At 40.4% G+C, this 19,512-nt stretch overlaps 2 protein-coding genes and 1 long non-coding RNA gene across 3 annotated transcripts in view; 1 reads left to right on the top strand and 2 right to left on the bottom strand.

The window, feature by feature from the left end:
* Nucleotides 1-685, bottom strand: part of PDHX (pyruvate dehydrogenase complex component X) — a 62,357-nt gene extending 61,672 nt beyond the window's left edge. The window contains exon 1 of the mRNA XM_002920619.4: nt 472-685. Coding sequence (XP_002920665.1) covers nt 472-631 — 160 coding nt within the window. The 5' untranslated portion in view covers nt 632-685. The remainder of the gene's footprint in view (nt 1-471) is intronic.
* Nucleotides 686-814: 129 nt separating this feature from the next.
* Nucleotides 815-19,512, top strand: part of APIP (APAF1 interacting protein) — a 20,257-nt gene continuing 1,559 nt past the window's right edge. The window contains exons 1-5 of the mRNA XM_002920620.4: nt 815-1,069; nt 10,262-10,362; nt 14,524-14,572; nt 15,861-15,978; nt 17,249-17,384. Of these exons, the coding sequence (XP_002920666.1) occupies nt 1,013-1,069; nt 10,262-10,362; nt 14,524-14,572; nt 15,861-15,978; nt 17,249-17,384 (461 nt within the window). The 5' untranslated portion in view covers nt 815-1,012. The remainder of the gene's footprint in view (nt 1,070-10,261; nt 10,363-14,523; nt 14,573-15,860; nt 15,979-17,248; nt 17,385-19,512) is intronic.
* LOC109489837 overlaps nt 18,254-19,512 on the bottom strand; it is a 17,220-nt gene continuing 15,961 nt past the window's right edge. The window contains exon 4 of the long non-coding RNA XR_002142977.2: nt 18,254-18,785. This is a non-coding gene — a long non-coding RNA (uncharacterized LOC109489837). The remainder of the gene's footprint in view (nt 18,786-19,512) is intronic.

Below are 19,512 nucleotides of genomic sequence, written 5' to 3'. Positions count from 1 at the left end.
TTACAAATCAAGTCTTTTGAGAGTCGTCGCGCGGGGCAACCCGAGAGGCCTGGAAGAAAAGATCTCCCCGTAAAGACGGGCCCAGAGAATGAATAAGAACTGCTACCAGTGGCTTTTGAATTTCAGCAACCTTGGGCAGCTTGACAGCTCTAGCGGGACTGAGATGTGAGAGGGAAATGGCCTAAAGGAAAAGCGTTTAGGACCTGTCACAAATAACCCAAATTCCAAGACAAGGTCACAGAGAAGCCATACTAACCAGGGGCCCAGGGACGGAGTCGAGTTCTCCCAGCTCCCAAGAAAACCCTTCGCGTTAGGCACTAGGCCAAGTCAGAGGACCCCTCCCCAAAAACAGGCCTCAGGAACAGGGAGCCCCGGGCGCCTCCGCACCCAGATGGGCCCTGAATCAAAAAGCCCCTAACCCAGGCCCATTACTCAGCTACACAGAGAAGCTAGGCGACCCCGAGCACTCACCCCGCAGCCGCTGCGTGCCGTGAAGCCATCTCCAACTAGCTCCGCGGCCGAAAGACCATCCGGAAGCGCCCTTCACCAGCCCCAGTCTTCGGCACCCGCCGAAGCCCAAGAGATAGCGCAGCACCCGAGGGTCACAGCCAACCCTCCAGGAGGCCGCCATCTTCCCGGCCTTGTCACGGGCTGCCCGTAGCACAGCCTGATCGCCCAGTCATCAAGACCCTCCCGGGCCCCGCCTCCTGTCATGTTGGCCACGCCTCCAGACTCCTGCGGTGCATGTGAGTCACCAAGGCGAGAGGCCCTCCTTAGTCCCGCCTCCAACCTCGATCGCCCCACCTCCCGGCCAGGCGGCTGCACCTCCGGATCTCCAGTCCGCAAGGCCCTCCGAGACCCGCCTTCCGCCTTGTCCGCCCCGCCCCCGGGCTGCCCTCAGCGCCGCCCGATTGCAGTTGTGGCCTCACCATAGACGGGTCTTAGCCCAGGCTGAGCGCCGGTCCCGAAGCGGCGCCAAAATAGGAGGCCGCACGTTCCCCTCGGCCGGGCCATGTCGGGCTGTCACGCTCCGGAGGGAGACAGCTGCTCGCGACGCAGCGGCGCGCAGGTAGGGGCGGGGCCGCGGCTGCCTGGTTCCCGGGGAGGTGAGGCGCTGGTGGCACGCGGCGGCGGGAGCGGGGCGCGGACCGGCGGGGCCTGGGACCCGTGCGGACGCGACCCCCGACGGCCCCGTCGCGGTCCCTGCTCCCAGGGCTGGGCTCGGACGGCGGGCGCTGGGCGCCAGACACTTTAAAGGGAAAACGGAGGAGAGCGCCGGGCATCTTGAGTGTGTTTTGAAGCAACTTTGGGGGCGTACAGGCCAAACAAGGCAACGGGAAGCCCTGGAGTGGAAATGAAGCTAAGACTGTTTGCTCTCGAGTTTATTTTCTGCGCCCTTGGCGACCAGCCCGACGTTTGGCAGGCAGTAGGCGCTCTGGAAACGGTGGCCAAATCAGGGCTTGTGCTCCAGTAGGCAGCGCTTTCCCTCTCTGCCTGCCTCAGTTTAGAGTGATTATGCGATGATCATAGAACCTTTCTTCCTTGAGCAGAAGTCAAAGGAAAACCCACCCTCGGGCTGCATCCGCTTTTCTTCACTGCGTATACTCACCAACAGTTTTATGGAACACCTACGTGCTCAGGGATACAGCAATGGTTAAGACAAATGGCCTGGGGTCTGGAGGAACACTAGACGAATGAACAATTACAATACAGTGTGAGAAGCCCTGCTTAAAAGGCAGGGAAAGCCCCCCCCCCAAAAAAATTAGCCCCTTTATTGCCCCTGTTATTCTTTCTTAGGACTGAAGGTCCCAATTAAAAAGTAATAACACGTGGGAGATTTTATTGCGAAATACTTGTCAATCTCGTGTGAATAGCTAACTCCCCAGATTGGCAAAGACGGCTGTGAGGATGGAATCCTGGACAGGAAAAATTGGATGGGACGGGGGAAGACGTTGGATACACGACAGATAGCTAGGCAGGTGTGTGTGGAAAGTGAGGAAAGCAAACTTAGTAGAATCGTTGCTAATAGCCCATATGTTAATGCCCCCAGTAAATAAATCCTGGTGAAATATAATCTAAATGAGCATCAAAGAGAGCCTTTATCAAGGGATCTGAAAATAAACGAGAATTCTCAAACCAAATACAGCCGACAGACAGTTGGGTGAGCAGGCATGTTTAGTTCATTCATTGTTGATAAAAAATTTGAGCCAACCTTTCAAAATGGAGAACACTTCAGGCTTCTCTTAAAACTTTAGAACATCTGATGTCATTGGGCTCATATTCCTTCATGGGGTCTAGAGCGAGCCGACCAGTGAGTACTTGTCAGGTTACCACAGCTCCACGACTCACAACAGATTTGTATATGCACTTAAATAAACCACTTCCTGTAAGCTTGGTTCAGTCCATGGGCCACCAGTTTGAAACCTGTGATATAGGACTTTTCTTAATGTAGATGTGATCTTAATTCAATCTGTTTATTTAGCAAAGCAGTATGGTAGGTATATCGGTATAAAAGAGCATGTTCCCTGCCCTTCAGAGAGCTATACTTAGCTGGGAAATAAACCAAGACTGCTTCTATTTTTAAATTATACTTTACCTATCACAGTGTCCTATAGGTGTTAACCCTGAATAATAAATATTTGTTCTTTGACATTACAATAACACAAGGTCTTCCAGTACCCTTCCCTCCGTTTTTCTTGACCTCATCAGATCTCCACCCTCCCCTCCACTCAAGCAACCCATTCCCATGGCCATATCCTTCCCTGCCCTACCACTGCTCCTTCACCCCACACTTTTTTGGGTGAAGGATTTCTTTTTTACTCATACAGGTCTTTCTGCGTGGCCTCTATCATAGGATCCTCCATCCTGTATTACAAATAATTGCCTTTACTGGAATGCCTCCCACTCAGAACCCCCAAGGGATGGAGGGGTGTCACTCAACTATATACATTTGTGTCTCTACAAATATTATTATGTCCTACTGCAACTTGCTCCTGAGCACCTCATGGCAGCCCCTGAGGAGCTTCCCTTCACATTACCTTAAGTGACTATCCCAAAACCTCACCATCACACCTCATCCTCTCTTCCAAGCCTGTTTTGAAGATGACTTCCTCCAAAATCACAAAGAAAATGAAGCTACTAGGTGTGAACTTCTTAACTTCAATTTCTTCCTGTTCCCACCTACGTTATAATGTAAAGGTTAAGAACAAGACATCTAGAATCTGACGGGCTGTGCAAGTCTTGGTTCTGCCAGTTGCCATCCAAGTGGTCTTGGACACATTAATCTTTCTTAGCATAATACAGTTGTTATAAGAATTAAGTTGTGCATATAAAGTCTTTAGTATGTGGTATAAAATAAGTATTCAATAAATGGTAACTATTTTGTTACTAATTGTATTATTACATATTTTCCTGCATCTTTCTTCTTCCACCTGTCTGAAGTAAATACCTCCCTGGTCTAATTCCAGCTGCTCTGTCTTGACAAAGATTGACCTATTAAGTTAGGCTTTTGCTTTCCTATATCATTAATCTCTCCCCCTTCCCTAATTTTATCTTTTAGCGTGTAAAGAAAATTCTGTATTAACCAGTTTCCCCTTCTGTTTCCCTTTACAGCCTTTCACAGCAACACTATTGAAAGAGTCCTTAGAATTCTCTGCCTCCAAGTTTTACTCACTTCCTCACCCACTGAGATCTGGCTTCTACACCCGGTCTAATTGAAACAACTCTTACTTAAGGTCGTGGTTGACCTAATTTACAAATACAGTTGGTCTGGCAAAACCCCAACCCAAGATGAATCCTACTAACTATGGTCTTTGTGCTTGCACTGAGCTGCATTCCTAGAGAAAACTGCACAACTACACTGACCGGCCTCTCTTCACCTTCAACATTTCAGCCTCAGATTGGCACTTAACGCTGCCCAATAGCCATCCTGGGTTTCCCCAGTACTTTACTGTCCCACTCCCCGAGATGACGAGTTTATACCTTTTATTATCTTTTCAAGCCTCCCATACCCTATTCTCACATTGTTACTTAGCAGATGACTTTGTTTATACTTAAGAAAACAAAAGACATTGGATATGAACTTACCTTCCTACCACAAAACCTACCGATCTGCCTAAACATGAACCCATCTTCTCGGTTCTCAAGATGGAAGAATCCCAATCCCTCCACTTGTGCTCAGGATCTTCCTCCCCTCTCACATCCAGAAGTTGTTTCTCTCCCTCTTCCTGTCTCTCCTACCATGAATCCATTCCCTCTCAGCAAGGCCGTTCTCATCAGCATGACTTCCAAACTGCTGTGTGATGTGGCCCCTGCAAACTCATCTGCACTTTCTTCGTCAGTATCTGCTCTGGCCACCTGGCCTTTGTTCTGTTCCTTAAACACGTCAAGCACTGTCTCACTCCAGGGCCTTTACATCTACTGCGTTCCTGGCCTGGAGTGCTTGCTGTTCCCCAACACAAAGCCTTGCATGTGAGGGGTGCCTGGGTGGCTCAGTCGGTTAAGCATCTGCCTTCTGCTCAGGTCATGATCTCTGAGTCCTGGGATTGAGGCCCGCTCAGTGGGGAGTTTGCTTCTCCCTCTCCCTCCATCCCTCCCGCTGCTTCTGTTTGCGCTCTTGCACTCTCTCTCTCAAATAAATAAAATCTTAAAAAAAAAAAAAAGCCTTGTGTATGCAAACACACTCATCATACACTGGTTTTTTTTCACACGCTGTAAGCTTTAGATCATCACATGCTCAGAGAGGCTATCCTTAACCACCTTAATCTAGTTAATCTCTGCTATGTTTCTCTAAGTTCCTAGTTTATTTCCTTCTTCCTACTTATTATAATTTATTCTTCTCTTTGCTTTTTCAGGACTACCCTCCAGAATGTAAATTTCTTTAGGGCAGGGACTTTGTCAAGAGTTCATGGCTGAATTGCCAGGAAATGCTTGGCATACTCCCACTGTGCTTCATTAAGACTTAGCTCAGCCATCCCCTCCTCTGTGAAGCTTTTCCCAACTCCTGGGCTCTCCCACCACTAGCTCCCGCACCTCCTACCAGTGGCTTCCTTGGACTGTCTTATATTATGTATTGCTTTGTCCTTTTGTAACTTCTTTACTAGATTGTGAGCTTCTCAAGAGTAAGGATTTTATCTTACTCATTTTCAGGGCTTGCAGTAAAAGTTTGCTGAATGAATGAATGAGAAGGCTGTGTAATACCAAAGGAGAGGTACATAGAGCCAATGCCGTGGCACAGGATTAGAGGAGGGAGTGATCACTCCCTGCTGGGATCACAAGAGAAGGAATCCCAGGTGAAGTGGGTAGGGAGTGTAGTATAAAGGCCAACAAGCAAGAGTCTGACAGAGTTGGGATAATTGAAAATCCAACATGGGCCATAACCGTACAAAGAAAAAAGATGCGCTTGGTTAGCAAGCAAATTTGTCTTAGTTAACTAGTGCTCCATAACAAATACCCCAAAACTTGGGCTTAAAACACAAGCACTTACTGAGGATTAGGAATCCAGGAGCATTTGGCTCAAGGTTCAGGTTCAGGCTTTCTCATAAGGCGGCAAACAGTCTGCTGGAACTACTGTCCGCTCAAGGCCTGACTGCAGCCGGAAGGTCCACTTCCAAGCTCGTTCATGTTGTTGTTGGCAGGCCTCCAGGCCTCACTGATTTTTGTGCATACACCTCTGCACCACGTGACCTTCTGCGTAGGCCGAGTACCCTTACCACGGCAACTGGCTCACTCCCTCAGAGCAAGTGAGCCAAGAGACAGCAAGCAAGACAGAAGCTGCAATGCTTAGTAAGTTAACGTCAGAAGTGACCTACTATCCCTTCTGCTGTACTGCCGCAGTCTGTTGGTCACGTGGCCCCACCCGTCCACCGCGAGAAGGACTGCGCACCAGGGTGTGACTGCCAGGAGGCAAGGACCATTGAGAGCCATCCCAGAGGCTGACTTCCACAACCAGGTTGAACAGAACTGAGAGATTTAAATGAACATAAGCTGAAAGAAAATATTTGCAAAGGTAAATTGGGGCAAGAAAGCAGAAGGACTTAAGTAACAGAGCAAGGATGTGGCATTTGAGCATTCTGTGACTGGAGGAATGGGGTCCAGTGATCAAAGTAGTATATTCTTTTCAGCACTAACAGAAGAGTGGAGGGTAAGCTAGAGAGGAAGGAGAGGAAGGAGAAGTTGTAGACAAGGAGACCAAATAGGAAAAATAACCCTATTCCTCCCCAAATGTGAGTCCCTGAAAGAGTTCTTACTCAACTGTTGCAAAACAGAAAAATCAGGATAATAAAAAAGTGAATTCACAAAATGAATGCATTCACTTTAAAGGACTACCTTTTATTCTGAAATGATCCTACTTTATTTATGTTGAAAATGCACTTTCTTTTTTGAAGAAGGTGATAATAGATAGTTAAATGTAATAAATGTTATAACTTGGCAACCTTATGACAGTCTCTAAAATTTAAACAGCAACAACAGCAAACTGCTGGTCTATCTAGGGAAGTCTGGAAATCACAGATTCAGGTTAATAGCGTAAAGCAACCAATATCCAGAAAGGGTCACTGACTTGCCTTGGGGCACTCAGCTAGTGGAGGGTCAAAGCTGAAGCTAGACTTCAGGTCTTCTCATTTCTTCTAGTCAATGCTTAGCTGATGTGAAGAAGAGTTTGTAAGCGTGGTGAAGGCAGAAAGAAGAAATAGGGCTCTGAATGGAGGTGAAGTTGCAAAGAAAACCAGTATGCACAGAGAGGAGAATGAGACACAGAGAAACAAAGCCCAGAGACAGAGAAAATGCTGACAACGTGGCTGTGCCCGCATCCAGTTCCTGCCTCGGGCCAGTGTCAAGAATTTTGAAAGACCGAAATGAGCAAAAAAAGAGCACTAAGTATCTTAGGGCTATTGTGCAACTCTGTAAACTGTAGAATGCCGTCAGCAGTGCAGATGCTTATTGATCATAGAAATGCGAGCTGTATTCTGGACACTCGATTTGTTGCTGCTTGGAGGATATTGTCCAGTTTTTCCTTATTTGTAAATCCAGGATTCCTGATTACTTTATAGGGATGTGTGTTTTGCATGCTTTTTGGACACACTTGTATCATCTCTCTGGTGCTATCATTAGTTGTTGGGTTAAATAATGTCTTTGACACATTTATTTTATAGTTGTGTGAGAGTCCCGCAGGAAAACCTCTGTCCAAGCAGTAAGTGTCTCTCTTATGCTTAAATTGAAAGAAAAGGTGGGGGGGGGGGGTTAGAGTCATTGTTGGCTGTGAGCAGGTATCTCAGTGACAGTAGAGTTGATTTCCTGAAAACAACTGGATTGAAAAATAGGAAAAATAAGGTATTGATTCAACTACTTTTTAGGCTTTAATGTTTTTAATATACACAAAATACTGTTAAATGTTCCTCCCTAACAGTATTGGGCCTCTACTGTAAGAAATTGATTGTAATCCATCTCTAGGTATGTCTTTCAACATTCTTACCCTAATTGAAAACCAGACATAACAGTAACAGTCAAGTAATATTATTGACATTCAGGGGAGAAGTAAATGTTAACCTTTTTCCTTCTCGTCTATTCTTTTTGAAATATATGTTCTGATATTTACTTCCTTACCATTCTGAGCAATCTAGATGACTGCATTTTACCCAATATATTTGTTAGTTCCCACTGCTCAGTGATTATTTTCCTTGAAATTGTAATTTTGTAGGTATGAACAGTTGAATGAAACTTTATTAACAACAGCTGCCTTATCATTGTTATTCCTGTAGCACAAAGCAGGCTAATTGCTATAATAACTCAGTACTGGAAAAGACAAAAGAAAAAGGGGAGAGACCCGTAATAACAGACCATTTTCTATAATGTTTGCAGCTTGCTATGCAAATTGATGGTTTTAAGGATTGGAAGACTGCAGGAGTCTTCTCATTAGCTGTACTTTAATACATAATTAAAATATCATTTGTATCACTAAAAAAGGAAATAGCAAATTACACAGGGCATGGATAATTCTGGCTAGATTTTGTAAGGACAGATAAAAGAAAGCCACACAGTGTTATTATTTTTAATTCAAGAATTTTTAGCACATAAGAATGGAAGGAAGGTAAAACTTCCAGTTATAAAGTAAGTTACAGGGATGGAAAGTACAACATAGGGAATATAGTCAATAATATTGTAATAACATTATATGGTAACAATGGCAACTATATTGTGGTGAGCATTGAATAATACATAGAATTGTCAAATACAGTCTATTGTACACCTAAACTAATATAACACTGAAAAAAAATGAAGGGAAACTAACATTGACTACATCACATACTGTCCTGGATGCTTCACCTTCATTATTTTCTCTTTTTAAAAAAAAAAAAAACTTATTTATCTCATTTTAACCCTTATAATGTTTCATTTTATGGATTAGTAAACTGAAACCCGAAGTCATGTAAGCACTTAATGGTATAATGTAGGTTTGACTTTCTGTCCATTAACTCCTAAGCCTGTGTTGACTCAGAACTTTAAAAAATTTTAACATTCACATGTTCTTAATTTACTATTTTGAAGTCTACTCCATCATATTATCATTTATAATAAAATACAAATATATGTAAAATATTAACTGAATTTTGCGAAACACCATAATTTCCAAAAGCCAGTTAAATAGCTGAAAATTTGGTCTGTTCAATGATCATCCTCTTTGGACTGAAAGATGTTTTTCCCCTTTACTCAGTGCCAAGATTTAGCTAAGCAAGCTTCCTTGCTGTGCTTTTGTGCACAGAGTGTCCATGTTTTGTTCACCCTTACCTGGAGGGTATAGCCCCTTGTCTGGTCTCAAGCGGATGGAGGGATCTTCTGTCAGGTACCCCATTTTGAGCACATCCTAGGTCTTATCTCCTGTTTCTAGCGGCTTGCATAGCTATCAAAATTGAAACTTAAGCTCATCAGAGTTCTGCAAATACCTTCAGGGAAATTATGACTTCAGAGCTTCCCTCCCAGGTAGACTCACCATGGTTTCTTTTATGGCTACTTTGAAACCTTACTTTCTTGCCAGCTCAGCGATTTAATTTGAAATGTTTTTAAAAAACTTATTTAGCATTTTTAGTTGTTTTCAAGGTAAGAGTTGTATTTCATACTGCCAAAAATAGAATTCATTATTATTCCTTTATTATTGTTTTTGTTAATTAAAATTAATTTTAATTTTTAATAATGGGGAAACATTAATTTCTTTTTCCTAAAGAAGTAATCATTAGACTTAATAAAAATAAGCTCTTATTTTAACTAGACTTATTGTGCTGATTGTTTCACAATTATCACAAATATCTACTCTGTATGTTATCCACTAATATAATGCCAAATGTCAATTCAATAAAATAAATTCAACTTCAATAAAAATACATAAAGCTCGACATTTATCCCAACATGCCTACATTTGTTCACACACACTTTCATCGAAATGGGCCTAGAAAGTATTCATTGTGATTGCTTCTGAGTGAGTCCTTTCCATGTTATTTTCTGGACTTTATATTCCATAGCAAATAGATATTGCTTTTGTAATAAGAGAAAACAATGTAATCACTGGAAAAAAGATTTTAGAATAAAAATAAAATTGAGCCAACACAGAATATGAACACATAGCTGTCGTATGTATATCATGACTTGATTGAATAAGATGTTTTGTGTAAAGAAATTCGCTGGAGAGACGGAAGCATGATCCTTTCAGCACTAGATTCTGTTTTATTTCAGCCATTGTAGTAGACACTTACATATACTGGGCATTTCCCCACCTTGTTCTTGCAGCCTGTCCCATAGTGTTAGACTAAATGCCCCTGTTCTGAATAATTCCAGGTTGCCAAATAACATAGTAAATCCACCTTCTAAAGATTAAAAACAAAGTATGTTTTGTAATAGTTTACTCCCTCACAGTATCTTCTCTATAGTATATTTTCTTAAACTTCCTTACATCGGCATTTTTCTTAAAAGATTTTATTTATCTATTTGAGGGAGAGAGCAGGATTGGGGGGTGGGCGGAGGGGCAGAGGGGGAGAGGGAGAGAGAGAGAGAGAGAAGCAGACTCCCTGCTGAGAAGTGGGGGGGAGAGGCCCACCGATGTGGGACTCAATCAATCCAAGGACCCTGGGATCGTGACCTGAGTCAAAGGCAGACGCTTAACCGATTGAGCCACCCAGTGCCGCCTTACATCAGCTTCTTAACAGAGATGTCAGCTAGAAAAGTCACTTGATAATATAATGTCTATTGGAAAAATCATTATCTTCTTTTTAAGGACAAGGAACATCCAAGATACCTGATCCCAGAGCTTTGCAAACAGTTTTACCATTTGGGTTGGGTCACTGGGACTGGAGGAGGAATTAGCTTGAAACATGGGTAAGTTTGGGGCTGATTTCACTTCTGGGAATTGTCCATATAGATAGCCCATGAAGAGCCTAATATGTGTTATGTCCAAAGGATACCTGGTGCACAGTTTTATGTGATAATGAAAATATTTAGTTTCTAAATAGAGAAATGAATATTTGCATAACTGAATAATAAGTGTGCAGAAGTTATAGATACAAAAAATACCTAAGGATTTAAGAACCNGGGAGAGGAAGAAGCAGGCTCATTGCAGAGGAGCCTGATGTGGGGCTCGATCCCAGAACGCCGGGATCACGCCCTGAGCCGAAGGCAGACGCGCTTAACCGCTGTGCCACCCAGGCGCCCCTAAGAACCACAATTTCTAATCAGAATAATTTGGTCCTCAGTCTTTGGAGTACCAAAGTTAAATAACATACTGGCAAGTATGTTTATATGGCTGGAATTAGAAAAGGTCCCTTCTAGGTGGACAGGATTTATTTGAAAGGTTCAGATACACATTTTAAAAGTCACTTAAATACCAATGACGAGCCATCAAAAATACTAAAAAATACATTTTATTAAGTCAAAAGACAGGCAGTATGCCTCTCTAAATGCATCATGTGTCATCATTAATGGACAGCACCTGCTGGTCTTTGTTGCTCAGAGGACAAAACAAAGGCAGTGGCTGAAACAGAAGGAATGAATATTATTTAATTGTTCATGAGGTTTATTCAGTGTCTTTCCTCCAAGAGGATGAAGTAGTACAGAACCTACTAAGTGAAAATACGGGCTGTGGAATCTCATTTTTCCAGTGTTTCTGGAAGAGGATTAATTTTTTTTCTCCTGAAATGTTTTAGGAATAGTATTGTCTGGAGTCTGAATGTTAAACTGAGTAATATGTTTTATTTCTTTATCCTAATTCACTTTCTTTAACAAAATTGAGTTCCTGTAACACTCATATAATATAGGAGGCTGCATTTCCTAGAAAGGAATGGAACGTAAAATGTAATCAGAACATCTAGAACAAAAGGGGTTTTTCAGCATACCACAAGATGATGCCAGTGAAATTTCACCTGCTTCAAATTACCAAGTAACTGATGGAATATTAATTGAACTGTAGGCAACGCTGGTAGGGACTTAACTGTGTAGGGATGAGCTCTGTTTGGGTCATGTTCCCCATGGGACATCTGGGACATCGTACATTCTCTGTGCCTCCTCTCGTACCATCGCCCTGTGCACCTGTGTCAGTTCAGCACTTTGCAGGTTCTCAGGTGATTTTGCCAAAACTTCCAAGTTGGCCTGTTCAGAGCAAAGCCCTAATTTTGTTTTCGTTTATCCACTTAGTAAGTTCCCAGTAATTTGGTTTCTCAGCTGTACTTATGATAGATCATACTCTAAACATTGCCTTTAGTTAACTGCTTTTTATTCACATATGCAGAAAGTTTATGTATGTACAAAATAGAGCTTTCTACCCGACTGAGTTACAATAACGTTTTTCTAAGTGGCTCTTTTAAAAAACGGCCACATTTTTTATCATGAAGACATAAAAGACTGTGTTCTTTCTAGAAGAATTTTGTTAACCCATGCACTGAAATTGTGGGTGGTCACTCTAAAACACTCACTGGCACCTTTTAAATTAAATGATTTTTACAGCACTACAATCAATTTATGGGGACATTGCATCATAAGCATAAAATGCTTTGCCCTTAGTTAGATTCTTAATGGGTGAGGAGCTCCTCCTGGAGGTCATGGGTGGAAACAACCACAATTTTATGGCATTGTTTGGAATCTTAGTAAATTTGTGCTTTACAAAGTAAGATGGGTAATCTGTAGTAAAACATCCATTTTTCCCCTAATATTTAAATGACTTCATACGCCCCCATCATTAACTTTATCCACTGTTATTTTCATGTTGTTAGTGAAACTTTGCTTTTCTTTGTCTGAAGCTTAAAGCAAATAAATGTGGAATGAAGGATAAACCCGATAGATTGTGTTTGGAAATATAAAATTATTTACTGATTCCAAGGGTTGGCTGATACCATTCTAGATTATGCTACTTGCGTGTAGTCCCAAAAGATTTACATAAAAGACAGCTTAAGATTCATATGAGCGTTAAATCAGAAGGAGGAAATGGAAGACCAAGAAAATGACAGTAATTATAAGCAATTCCAAGGTACGCAGCAGCCACTGTGTTTAGGCTTGGTCACTGTCATTCACATTTAGCATTTCCTGTTTCCATGGTATGACATTGTCATGTGTCAGAGACGCTAATCCTGTGGCATGCTATTAGAATTAAAATTAAGCGGCCCATACTGTAGACAAGATATCTGAGGTGTTTAGTAAGATTTAAATTTTTTAAAATAACTGGACAGTAAATAAAAATGGAAGCAACTGAACACAGATATATTATGAACTCTTGAGTTTTGTCCCCCCCCCCTTACCAAATAGTGAAAGAGCAGGGAGTATGGAGAAATAAATCCCAAACTTAATGCCTTCAAATTCAAAATGCTTTTTGTTTGCAGCTTACAGCACCAAGTAAAGACTTCACTTTTAGTCTTTGGCATGTTTCCCTCCTAAAATAGAGGCCCTGGCATCTTCTGATTTTTATCCAGATAGTTCCTTCTTTGTAGGTGTAAATATTTTTTTTCCATAACCTATTTAGCTAATCGTTTAATTACCCAAAGTTGATCGATCTAAACTGATAACTGTTTTCAGAAAGGCAGCAATAAAAACAGATTTAGGTGACCAAATCATTTGAATAAACAGAATACCCTGGATTTTTCCACTTTGTAGACAGATTTTATTTACCAACAGGCTTTTTTTTTTTTTTTCACTTTACTTGGGTCTGTTCCCAGGATTGCATAAATTTCTCCCCACACAAGATGACTTACCCTACAAGTCCACTGACTGCCTACCACACATGATTCTCGAGTGCTTCCATGTTACCCAAGGACAAAAGATTTGGATGCCTGGTATTTGCAAAGTGCCCTTTTTAACAGTATAATCCCTACCAATTCCACTGATTCCAGAGGAATGCCACTCCGTGTTTTCTTATGCAACAAAGCTGTAAAGTGAGCTACAGTCCTGAAAACAAATGATTGAATATAGCTTGCTGTGCTTTGGATTTCTCTCCCGTTTTCAAGCATTTATTCTGTAGACCTTAGTTTACAAGTGGACCCTTCAAGGAATTTTCATTTTTGTCAGTTACAAGTCTATAGGTTTATTAACAGCCCCAACTGGATTGATAGCTTGATTCAATATAGGGCATCATCCTTATTTTCACTAGGAAACAGTTAATATTTAGTGTCCCTCTATCTGTGGCTCAGTGGCAGGAGCTGGAACATGCAGGTGCTGGGATTTCCCTCATTTGCCTGTACGTGGCAGCTCTTTAATACCCTCTGGCAGCAACTGAAACTGATAAAGGAGCCAGAGGCCAGAGAGAATTTAGAGAAGATTTTCGAATTAATTTCCAAATCAAATTTGAGAGTACTTTCTGATGAGTGTTATATTCTCCCCTAGCACAACATTCTGTAACAGAAGGATCTCCAGATGTAAGCATGCCTTTTCTATTTTTAGCTTCCCACTGTTGTTTTAGCTTTATTACCAAAGTATTTTCATAAGAAAGATGTGCTTTTCCAATAGGACGCATATATTCCACCCAAAAAGTAGCTGTGTTAATGCTGTTAATTTAATAAACTGTCCAGCAGGGGTCCCCGAACTTCATGTTTTATAAGAGCATTTCAAGCAATAAAATGAAACTTGATCCCGTATAAGACAGAGATCTACTCCTCATGAGCATATTTTCTTCTGGTTGGATTTTATAATAACTATTCCACGTATAATAAGATAAATTGCTTACTCGTGCTTATAGATGCTAAAGACTTGTGTTTTCAGAGTTGTATTTCCCCTAACCAGATAATTCTGATTACCATTGATTTTTGCACTCTAAAAAGAAATAAAGAAATATATAGGAAAACTATCAACATTTTACTGTGTCACTGACATTAGAAAGACATTACAATAATTTGCTATTCTTTCTGTACAGCATAAACCATTAATCAAATCAAATAGCTTTCTGTGTGATTTGATTTGTAAAGAATATTGACGATTGAACTGCAAGAATACACTTGTCTTTGGTCCAAAGCAGAACAGTAGAGTTTAATAAATGCCAATTTCTATATTTTGTGTTACCAGCAATGAAATCTACATTGCCCCTTCAGGAGTGCAGAAGGAACGGATTCAGGTATGTTAAAGGGATCCTTTTTAACACTAAATGCCTTCTCTTCTCTACTTAACTATTGTTTTGTGAAATGGAATTAATTTTAAGGGAAGTTTTAAGGGGGGTAATATTGTTATAATTTAAATAATCAATAAACATTGGTTAAGTAACTATTAACCATTTTGTTAAGGTGATTAAGTAATCTCCATGCAACTAATATGTTTTGAATTCTCCTTCGACCTCTAGAGGGCACGAGCGAATAGCACAGTCTTTACAAAGTGATTATAATTTTGCAGCATTCTGGCATCATCTTTATCAGGCTAGTAGGGTAATCATGTTGATAGTCTCCAGTGGACCAAACTGGCTCACATTTAACCATAGCAAAGCTATCCCAATCTAAAGTTACAAAACTTTATTTCAAATTGTTGAGAAGTCTCATTCCATATTAATGCTTAGAAGACTCAAAATCTAGTTAAAACAAACATATAACACTTAACTTCTAGCTAAAACATAATGCTTCATTAATAAAACATTTAGATTGTAGTTTGGAATAAACCCTGGCAAGTGAAAGTCTCAAGTCGGAAATATGCATGCACTACTAGGAAAGATCTGCACATCTGCTTACCTGCTTGTGCTTTAAAATAATATATGTTATTGAGGTGAACATAGTTCCGAGTACCAGTGAGGTTTCTCAAGAGATTAGAAATTCTACTATTTTTCCTCATATCATGAAATATGAAAAACTGTAGCACCCATCAAGAAATGATTTCTTTGTATAGCTTCTCTGAAATATAGTTGTGAAATTGCAGGGAAAATCTAAGAAGATACATTAATGAAGTAACAGAAATATCATTACATACATATGAAATTTTCCATATCAATTGTTTCTTCAAATTCTGAAGGAAGAATTTTAACTCTCGAGAATATTTTTATCAGTAGAAACATTTTTTTTTCCTAAAGATTTTATTTATTTATTTGACATAGAGACAGCCAGTGAGAGAGGGAACACAAGCAGGGGGGAGTGGGAGAGGAGGAAGCAGGCTCCCAGCAGAGCAGGGAGCCCGATGCAGGGCTCGATCCCAGGACTCTGGGATCCCCCCTTCCGAAGGGAGACGCTTAACGACTGAGCCACCCAGGCGCCCCAGTAGAAACAATTTTTCTCAAAATGGCTTAAACATTTTCAAAGAGAAGCTATATATGGATATGTAAATTTGAATTAAATATGCATGCATATATATTAGCACACACAAGAAAGGGGACACTTCTGACACTATATAAGCCTTTTTTTCCTTTTCCCCACCTCTGAAAACAGCCTGAAGACATGTTTGTTTGTGACATCAATGAACAGGACATAAGTGGACCTCCGCCATGTAAGAATCTTAAAAAAAGCCAGTGTACTCCTCTTTTCATGAATGCTTACACAATGAGAGGTGAGCAGAAAATGGACTGAACATAAAGAATATTTGCTACAGAGTAGATTCCCTAAATAATTGTAATTATTGTTATAGTTAACGTTTCTAGAATACCTAGTATAAGGTATAAGAACTTTATGTTTGGGCGCCTGGGTGGCTCAGTTGGTTAAGTGTCTGCCTTCAACTCAGGTCATGATCCCAGGGATCGAGCCCCACGTTGGGCTCCTTGCTCAGCGCGCTCTCTCTCTCTCTCTCTCTCAAGTGAATAAAAAATCTTTTTAAAAAATGTACTGTACAATAAAAGTAGGAGTCTTATTTTAATTCCCAGAATTTGTAGTAGAAAATCAGTCTGGAAAGGTTGAACTAGAGGACAGGGTGAAAATAGAAAATTATAACTGGCTTAACCATAGCAATAAAGTCATTAGAACCGTGCTTTAATATAGCCACTGAATGAAATCAGGATTGAGTCTGTGATCATGCTATGTTCTATTGCTGGACTTTGTCAGCTGCTCCTGGGAGGGTAAAACCTCAGGAACAGAGTCTAACAGCATGAAGCCCCTTTCCCAGCAAAAAGCTAAATAAACTTCCAATTCCAAAAATAGCCATTACTGAATTTTATAGCATACAAATCCTGTTTAGGTAAATCCATTACAATTATACCTTAAAATCCCTACCACCCCTTATGCTACCAAGACATGGCCTGCACTATGAAGCCTAACTCGATGATTATGGGTCACACTGACCCTGAGGTCAAATCCAAGTGCTGTTGCTGCTATCTGTGAACATAGACAAGTTATTTCACATCTCCAAGCCCCCCACTTCCTTGACCATCAAGTCGGGGAGATAGAATTTACGTCTCTGGTTGTCGTGATGACTCAAGAGCAGGAGGTAACATATAAAGGGGACTTGCCCGGTGCCTGGCACAGAGGAACCCCTAATTAAATGGTACCATTTTGGCTATGATCTCCATGATTATTACAGCTGTACTTCAGACCATCTAAAATTATTTCTTGAACACGTGTAAAGTACTGTGCATTGTCCTGATGAGGATAAAACTTAAATGCCTTTTGCTTTCTAGCTCCTCTACCACTATTTCTCTCTTCCTCCCTCCTTACCCTCCTGTCTACTGCTAACTTAGGATTCCATGCCGAGGAAAACAAGTTAAAAGTCATATACAAATAAATGTATGTGTGTTTTATATATATATATATATTTTTTTTTTTTTTTTCCCCTTTAAAAGGTAACGTTTTGTTTTCACTGGCATGTGACTTTTTTCTCCCTCCTCCAGGAGCAGGTGCAGTGATTCATACCCACTCAAAAGCTGCTGTCATGGCCACCCTTCTCTTTCCAGGACGAGAGTTTAAAATTACCCATCAAGAGATGATCAAGGGAATAAGGAAATGTACTTCGGGAGGGTATTATAGGTATTTTTTCTATTTTTGCTTAAGTAATTCGAGAACTATTTTTCTGTCTTTTGATAAAGAGGCTACTGATCTTTTTATGCCTTTAATGAGATGTTGTGGGATCTACGTTAAATAACAGCCCACTTACTATTATACTATCATACAGATCTCTTCTCAGTGACACAAATCAGATGCCTCCCCTCCTCCTTCCCTACCCCAACCTTGGTAAATTATTAGCAGCAGGAATAATGAAACATTTGTCATAGTAAAGTGAAAAACCCTCGGCTGAGCTTTCTATAGAGACGGAAAGATTATGTTCCGTATAGAATCACCCAGAGAGCAAGATCCCCTCACCTTCACTTGGTCTCCCGGAATCTTCAGCCCTTACTGAAGTTTCTACTTCATCTTGATTTAATTTAGTATTTCTAGAACATTTTCATATTTATAAAAGTTGTACAATTATTTCAATTAAGTAGATCTCTGTTTTTATAATTTTTCAGTATGGAAAGTGGCATAGATGGTATAGAACCTTCTAGATAAAATCAAATAAATCCACCAGCCCACCAAAATGTAGTGATTATTTGCCAGTCTAGAATACAGAGACAGGAAGAAACGTGTTCTCAGCACTCAGGCACAAGCTAAGCATTTCATTTGAATGTACCAGCATTCTTATTTCTGAGCTTATTAATTTGCTAAAGGGCCTGATTCTGCCTTATCTTGCTTAGAGAAAATGGGTGCCAGTTTTTCTAAAGTGCTCTGACTGCAATATCTTATTGTTACTCCACGTAATAGAATGTCCAAGTTTAAACTACTGAGCAGAGAACTTACGATGATTTGATTTTAGTTAATATTTATTGTATGCCTACAGCATTCCTTAGCACCGTGGAATACCTATTTACCGAAGTTAAATGTTTAAATTATGAAAGTGTACATACTAAAGAAAGTCTAGCCCCACATTGCCCTTTCCATTCTGGCTCTTGAAGGAGAGGCATTATGTGTGCTATTAATTTCCTCGGCATTTGATTGCTTTGGTGAAGAAATAAAATAGGTCGGAAGGAGGGGTGAAAGGGTGGTTAGAGGAAAGCACAGAATTCCACAGCTTTGGAATTCTGTGGGGAAAAGAATGTCATGAATGAAAAGATGCCATCTCTTATGCACCATAACATACACATTTCATATATTATTTTAAATGTTTTAGAACTTAAAGAACACAAACTTTTTTGCAATGTCCTTTGCAATTCTATTTGAGCCTGGCTGGGAAATCAGTAACAGGGTCATTATCACCATTCAGGAGACAGAGAAATGTCTTTTTTTTTTTAAGTCCATCTTGAAAAACAAAAACTCTCAAATGTATACCTAATTCTCCTCAGGGGAGGTTCCCATATGTGCGTGTAATTGTCCTCTCTTCTGGCAGCAACACGCCTGTGGTAGAGTGAAAAGAACACTGTTTAATGAGCAGAGGACCAACCTGTCTCATTTGACTCAGAAGGATTAGTGTTCTGTCTGTTAAGTGGGTGGTTTGGATTGAGTTTCAGGTCTTATTTTGCTATGATATTATTTTACCCCCAAAAAGATGTCTAACTATTTGGTATAGACTCGAGGAAGATTTATTTTTGTGATTCTCTTGGCCAATATTAGGAAAGATCTGAGATTAGCAATTCAGTCCTTCCATATTTAAGAATATTTTTAAGTACCTCTATTTTACTTAAATGAAATAATAAACATCTCCATACATGACAGCTACTTAACCTATGCCTGTCCTAAAGTTGCAACGTTTGATAAAACTATACCTAGAACTTTTTTATTGTTGTTAAGTTTGGCCATTACAGAGGTAGTGAAAAAGCAGATATTACATTAACAAGGCAAGAGAAATTCATGTAAAAAGGAAAATATGTCTGAGTTCGACTGGACATAAACAACCTCAGAGATAGACTTAATTTTACCAGTAACTAAGTTACTCGCTTAAATATTATTACACGAACAGAAAGGAAACACATAGGCCTATTTTATCACATGTATTTCCTGAAAACAAAATGGAAGCAAAAGAAATTCTAATCCCACAGACTTGAGAGTGTTCTGAAAGTATTATCACACCGTTAAAGAGTTATTTCCAGAAGGTTCTTGCTATCCTGGTACACAAACCACACCT

The sequence above is a fragment of the Ailuropoda melanoleuca genome, chromosome 16, assembly GCF_002007445.2.
Source record: "Ailuropoda melanoleuca isolate Jingjing chromosome 16, ASM200744v2, whole genome shotgun sequence".
NCBI classification, from domain to species: Eukaryota; Metazoa; Chordata; class Mammalia; order Carnivora; family Ursidae; genus Ailuropoda; species Ailuropoda melanoleuca.
The sequence above is the reverse complement of the archived record's forward strand: the minus strand, read 5'-3'. Positions and strand labels throughout refer to the sequence as shown.